The sequence below is a fragment of the Glossina fuscipes genome, unplaced genomic scaffold (assembly GCF_014805625.2).
Source record: "Glossina fuscipes isolate IAEA_lab_2018 unplaced genomic scaffold, Yale_Gfus_2 58231, whole genome shotgun sequence".
Taxonomy (NCBI): Eukaryota; Metazoa; Arthropoda; class Insecta; order Diptera; family Glossinidae; genus Glossina; species Glossina fuscipes.
In genome coordinates, this window is record NW_024001390.1 from 1 (window position 1) to 6,924 (window position 6,924).

At 33.2% G+C, this 6,924-nt stretch overlaps 2 protein-coding genes across 2 annotated transcripts; both read left to right on the forward strand.

The window, feature by feature from the left end:
* Positions 1 to 793: 793 nt before the first annotated feature.
* Positions 794 to 2,617, forward strand: LOC119643172. The gene is made up of 2 exons (XM_038042518.1): positions 794 to 953; positions 1,038 to 2,617. The coding sequence occupies exons 1-2, from the start codon at positions 942 to 944 to the stop codon at positions 1,254 to 1,256; spliced, it is 231 nt and encodes a 76-aa protein (XP_037898446.1). The 5' UTR covers positions 794 to 941; the 3' UTR covers positions 1,257 to 2,617.
* Positions 2,618 to 6,404: 3,787 nt separating this feature from the next.
* On the forward strand, positions 6,405 to 6,899 carry LOC119643171 (origin recognition complex subunit 6). Its single transcript, XM_038042517.1, has 2 exons — positions 6,405 to 6,531; positions 6,584 to 6,899. The coding sequence occupies exons 1-2, from the start codon at positions 6,467 to 6,469 to the stop codon at positions 6,765 to 6,767; spliced, it is 249 nt and encodes an 82-aa protein (XP_037898445.1). The 5' UTR covers positions 6,405 to 6,466; the 3' UTR covers positions 6,768 to 6,899.
* The last annotated feature ends 25 nt before the right edge of the window (positions 6,900 to 6,924 follow it).

Consider the following 6,924-nt stretch of genomic DNA (forward strand, 5'->3'; position numbering starts at 1 on the left):
CCGAGAAGAAAAAGCCTACTTAAAGACTAAAGTAGTCAAAAAGCCCTCAGTTATTTGCAAAATACCTGACATGTAACTAAACATGTGGCACCCGTTATACCACGACTATAACCGCTGGCTCAGTGTGCGATGGATCCCAATGTTTGTCTAAAACATAAGTTAGATATTAAATGTCTAATTTTCGCTGCTAATAGTTTATATTTAATTAGCACAAAAAGCGATTATACTCCTCTTCTTCTTAAATTAATGCAACCTTGAAGCTTTGCTCTTTTTCTAAAAGAATCAATCTATCCATAAAGTTTAACAATCAATTAAATCAGACTAATAATGGCTTTCCAAATATTATAGAATCTTATAGCGCATATAACTGAAATAATGCAAAGAATGTCTTTGCAAAGGCCTTACTCTACAATATACGCTTGTAACTAAAATTAGCAGTTAGCGGAATACATCGCCTTTTCGATTTTTAATTAAAAAACTCAATTATGTCTTTGTTGTTACATTTGCAAGTAATATAAATGAAAATTAATCTATTGAAAGCTGTCAAAATTGATGTTCTTCCTATGCATGCACTGGTGACTAGCTAACAAGTGGTTAAACTTCTTGTCAAGTTAAAGATAAAAAGAAAACCGCAATTATCATTTGTTGAAATTTGTTATATGATCTCCTGCTGTCAACTTAATGTAGACGACCGGCGGCAATATATTCTTTTATCATAGTTTCAATTCGAATTAACAAATTATGATTACAACATAACTATAACCGATGGTAACAGTAATATATCAAATGTTTATTAGATTTAGAAATAATGTAATAATAACACGATAGGATTTCGATTAATTCGCGATCAATTAAATGTATAAAAACCCAGTGATCTTTGCGAGAATTAATACAGTAATAAATAACAATTCTTTGCAAAATAATCGCGATTAGCATCAAAAATGTATAAATATGTAAGTTTTGCATTTTACATATATAATCGTTATCAAGGGATAACATAATCAATGTACTGTTTTTCGTATTCTATTCTTCGATAGTTGATCTGCTTTGTGATGTTTGTGACTATGGCCTTGGCTAGACCAGGCTTCTTGCAAACGTCTCCGTTGATAACCGAGTCGAGTTATCATGGCTTGCCAGCTGTGCATGTCATACGTCCCTTGGTTTCGACACACAGCGTATTAACTACACCTTTGGTCTCGAGCACCTCTCTATTGCATGGCACATCATTGCATGGAACCTATCATGGCTTATATTAAATCGTAAATCATAAATTGAAGTCTTCCTTAATGGACAAACGATGGCTTGTTTAATATTGATTTCCGTGTAGCTAAATTTGATATAAACTTGTATTTTCATTTTTATAATTTTGTTTAAAATTTCATCAGAATACGTGTAAAGTAATAAAAAGAATTTTATAAAATGCATCTCATGATAATCATCAATGCTCAACCGTCGTAACAGTTACAGTCTCGTAGTAATCCTTAACTTTTCTTACAAACTGAGCTATTTGTGTCTACATTTGTGTGTGAGGGTACGAATAAAACCATATCCTGAATTTCTGTTTTCTATGCATTAAAAACGTGGGCGCTTCCATATCTATTTTTAGAAACCAATTACTCTTGTGCCTATGTATAAATATGTGTATTTCTTTTTCATTGGGGCTGTCTGCCTGCGGAGGGAAAGGCAACCCTCATTTATACATTCTCCAGCGCGGTTTTTCTAACTGCACTGATGAAATAATCACCAATTTTCAAAAAATGATATCTGAACAGTCTTTTTCTCTTTCTGCGAGTCAGCTTATCCACAACCGCGGGGTAATCACGTACCCGATATTTAACTTCCACCGCTTTATTCATTTGCTTGATAAAAGTGTGTGAATACAATAGCGAAAGCTAAATTTTTCATCTGTGATTAGCCCCCAGATGCGTTAAGTAAAATATCTGAATACTGTTCATGTTTCCCCCTAGCTAACTAGCCCTCAGTGGAATAACTTGAGAGCCATTCAATATGTTGTTCCGTCATTCCGTATTTATTTCAAAAAATGAACGAAAAATAAGAGGAAATTTTGACGTTTAGAAACAAACAGCATGATGCAATCACCAACAATATCACCCATAGGTAAATAAAAGCAAAATTCTATAAAATGTTATATGGAAATATGTATAACTGTATGGTTGTGTAGAATATTTTATGGTGCACTGCGACCCGTTATTATTTTCTATTTCAATTTTTTTATCAATAATCCACATAGATCTAACATCTGATTTAGATTCTTTTTTTCTTGGTCTAATTTTCAAGACTTAAAATTCCTTGCTTACCAAAACTTGAATCAAAGACATAGTAAAACAACTAACGTTATTTCCTAACGGAACTTTGTGATGCCCCTAAAAATTGCCTTCACCAACTCCTTTATTAAGCAAAAGTTTTTCACAGCCCTGACGAATATCTCAATATATCGTTATTACTTATTGCGGATGAGTTATGACTAACCGCCTTATTCTGAGCAGCGTTCTACTTGCTCTATTTTATAACGTCGCGCTTTTGCTTATAACTCCATTTATGATTTGCATAAACTAAGAAGCCTTCTTTATTACGATCACTTTTGTTTGGGAACACCTTATTTGATACCAGATCACTCACACATGGACTAGCAAAATACAAGCAATAATTTTAAGGTCGTTGATAAATACAAATGCCAAAATTAATTCAGTGTTAAGTAATGTAACTAACAAAACTTTGGAAATAAGAAAGTTAGAAGTAAGTGCTTCTTCATAATAAATTTCGCTATTGATTGTTTAATATCTCTTTATTATATCCTGGAATAATTGTGGTAAAAAAGTTTATTAGGTGTGGATGTATGTAACACCCAGCAGGACTTGAGACAGATTCCCCTTTTATTGTGCCAACAAATCACTTTCCAAATCTAAGCTTGTTTGATCGTCTATCCCTTTGTCCGTCTGTCCCTTTTTGTTTTTTTTTTGCTCAACGTACATGTCGTACATTTTTCGCATATTTTTTGATGAATATTGAATCTAAAAAAATGAATGACTTTAAGGTGACTCCATAGTTATGGCTTCTGGATGTTTTGGCAGGTTAGAGAACGAAGAGTCTTCCACCACAACCCACTTGCCGCCAGCATCCGATCGGACTTCGCTGTATCAAACGCTGCACAAGTCTGCTTTACCCGCCTATGCACCTCCACAAGCTCATGCCGCCGTTTACGATTGCTCTGAAAAAGCGGCCGCCGGCTCCTACAAGAGTTCTCCCCGAAGTCGATTTATCTCTTCTCTCCGATCCTTAGTGTGCTACCCCAAGCGGCTACGACTGCGGTTCGAGTCGGTCTCCTCAGTCGATATGCTCACGTTGTCGAAATTATCGTCAGGCATTGAAACGCCTTGCATTTCTTCTGGTGGCACGAAAGATGAATCCCGCTGAGGATTAACTAATTGTCATACATGCTTACTACTCAGCATTATTTTAATAGCTTGTACAGTTCAAAACCCAACGGTCAATAGTAAACGGAAAACATATGATAATAACTAGAGGCATTATGAAATTTACAGAAAATATGAGAAAGTGCATGAACAGACCAAGCCAAAGAGACATTTATTCGTATTAAAAAATATTTTAATGACAACAAAAAAGGAATACATTGGTAATATGTTTAGTGAATTTAACTTTGTTTTTTTCCTAAGACCGATAAAATTTGCTTTAAAATTCTTTCTTTTCTTATTTATTTAAAAGAAATCACGTAGTTTGCGAAAGTGAAGGTAAGTTAGAAATGTTAATTCTAAAATTTCTGGAATTTATTTTGTTTTCCATTTGTAGCTTCTTACGAATGAAAAACAAAATAAATACCAAACACAATTTTTTACTCGTAAACAGCTGAACTAAAACAAAAAATTTTAAAAAATTGACAAACAAAAAAAAAACTTTTTGGGCAAAAATGTTTGAAAGAGCCGTAAAGGAAATTGCAGAATAGGACAATTTTTTTTAAGATTTATGCAAAATTTTTTTTACTGCGTCTATAACACACATTTCGTAAAGGTTTAGTCCATTTTATCTCAACAGACCAAGAACTAAAAAATATTGGCATATTGGAAAGGTCAGTATTTTATTATTAAATGTTAACAAATAAACGTTTTGCGTTAATCATTATGTAAATATTAGGCGAAATGCTTCGACACATCATTTTACATCTTTTGAGGAAGAGGATCGATCTCTGCAACGAAAAAGGGTTCTGCGGAATGCTTTTATTCAGGATACACACACTGTGATTGGGTAAATTTTGTGGATATATTGGTAGTCCCTATATTTATTTATATTGCGAGGATGGTTATTTGTCCCTTGTCTATTTAGGGTGCAATTACTAACCGGATAATGATGCTGGGGTAGCCTCGGAGTCTATTCCAGGCGGCGTTACCGCAATAAGAAGGAAATTCCAACACTCTTTCATATTCTAATGCAATTTCCTTATTGACATACGACCAAACTTAAAACTAATTGTATAGCCTTAAACATAGAGTGCCTATTTTATCCTAACGTCAGTGATATGATCCCTAATATTTTGAAGCATGTTTAACACGGAGAGAATGCTAAAAATATCCTTTGTATATACAAAAGAATGTTTAATGTTCAGAACGTTATGAACATAATTCTATTTAGCAATACAAATCTGAATACAAGTAAACGTAACAGTACCTAATAAAATTGAGGCATTACTGTTTGTTCAGCGTTTTTCTTTCATCTTACAAGTGCTTGCAAGGAAAATTAAAATTTAAAACAAAGTTAGTATGAAAATTAGTACCAATCCATATTTGTGTTTGATCAACACTCAAATCAAATTTTAATAGCGTTCTTAGTTTAGAATTTTTAATTCTCTCCCGTTCACTTTCCTTGTATCTCTTCGTGTTTTTCTTTCTCTCATTAAACATTTATTATTTTTGTCGTAAGCTATACTATTTTTGTCGTAAGCTATACTTTTTGTTGTAAGCGATACTATTTTTTGTCCTGAAAGCCTACGGACGGCACGGACGATTCCCTGTCCCTACTAAATCGGGTTTTGCAGCTACGACGTGTGGTGCTAACGGATAATTACGAATCTTACCTTTCTGGTGTTTACCTTACCTCAACGGCGGTTCGGTCAAGAAGAAGGAAGTGGATAGTCTTCCTTTGGTGCTTACAATATATATTGTATATTTATATATGTATTTATACATGCATTTTTATTCATATTTTCTTCATTATTCATATATTCATGATCTTCGTTTAGACCAAGTGAGAGCACAAACACGAAGAATTTAACTAAGTTCCTCGTCATCATTCTCGAAATCAATTGGGATCTGGCAAAAGAGAAAATTAAGCTTTCGAAATTTCAGCTTCAATACATAAGCGTTAAAAGACCTCCATTCGGTCCCTTAAAAGTTGATTTTGCCATTTAATAATAATTAAACGGTATTTTGGAAACATCTTTCATTACCGATTTGCTTCTGAAACAAATGGCGCCTTACTTTCTTCTTTCGCCTCACTTCTTCATTTTTAACTGAACCTGACAAAAAGAAAACAAATGTCAAACCATTTAAATAATAAATCACGTACATATACTTACTTGCGTTTCCCAGTTGCGATTGGAATATCGTCCTCAGACGGCACATATGTTACACTGGAGTTTCTTAACACAAAAAAATATTAAAAGCAAACATTAAATTGCACATTAAAAATTTGCTCACTGTGTCACTCTACAGGTGGAGGGAAATGCATCACTGTCCAAAGATTTGGCCAGAGTGCCTGATTTCAGTGGTCTTCTTTGGGATAGTCCGCAATGTGAAGCAGTATTTCAATCAATTGTTCTTTGGAACGCGATCTGCAATCACAATCATTCAATATTAAAAGGACTTAATGCAACGAAATTAAAAAATAGTTACATTTGTTGCTTTGTTATATATCTATTATGTAATATTATTTGCCTTTGACAGTGATTTTAACAAATCTATTATAATTTAATGTACATTTATTATTTATGTTTGCGATTATTTCTCCCATAATTAGCTAAACTAAAGACGTAACCAAATATTAACAATTCTTCTTATCAAACTAAAACATAAAAAACTGTTTAAGCCAAAAGAAGACCGCACCACTGTGGTTTGTTTGTTCATTTATCAGGGAGGAGATTCTCGGATTTTCAAAACCATAATTAAATATAAACAAAAATGTCTCTTTTTTTCTGCTGATAGCAATGAAATTGACACGAAATTCTTATGCGATCGCGACCAAAACGTTTATCAATTGTCGATTTGGTCTTGAACGAAAGTTAGCTTTCAAATACATGATTACCCCGCAGCTAACGCCGAACATAATTAGTGGTCTGTATTGTTTTTGTTTGGTAAAAACACTACCACTTAGTTTTTTGTAGGTTTTGTTATAGGCGGCAAAGCAATTTAAAAAGTCATTTTTCTTTAATAATATAATGTCCACTTTAATGGAACAGCTATTCAATAAGATTGGACTGCGTGACGTACCAAATATAATCGAGTGAGTTTGTGTTAGTGTAACTATATTTTGGTATTAATTCTTTATTTTTAAGGAAAACATCCGAGTTGATGCGATTATTAGAATTGAAATCTGCAAATATACCTCTGCAAATTAATGAATATGCTAAAATAGTGATCAGTGGTGATATAGCAGCGAAAGTGTTGGGGGTAGCATGTGATCAGGTTAGTCCACAAAAAAAAAAATCTACTCAATTAATAAAACTACTTCCGCGTTAACAACTAATCGGAATACCCACGACTCTTTAAGTAAAATGTATATTTTATTGTATATGAACAATGGATATGTTTATTTCATATTAATACATAACTCTGAGAAAATATTTGTTTAAATACCTCTAAGCAAATATTGAGTTTTTTAGCGAGTCGAATCTAT

What these genes read in the sequence shown, in the direction of transcription:
- LOC119643171 (XM_038042517.1), top strand. Translation starts at nt 6,467, where the DNA reads ATGTCCACTTTAATGGAACAGCTATTCAATAAGATTGGACTGCGTGAC. An exon ending in GACGTACCAAATATAATCGA is followed by an intron (nt 6,532 to 6,583) that starts GTGAGTTTGTGT and finishes TTTATTTTTAAG; the next exon opens with GAAAACATCCGAGTTGATGC.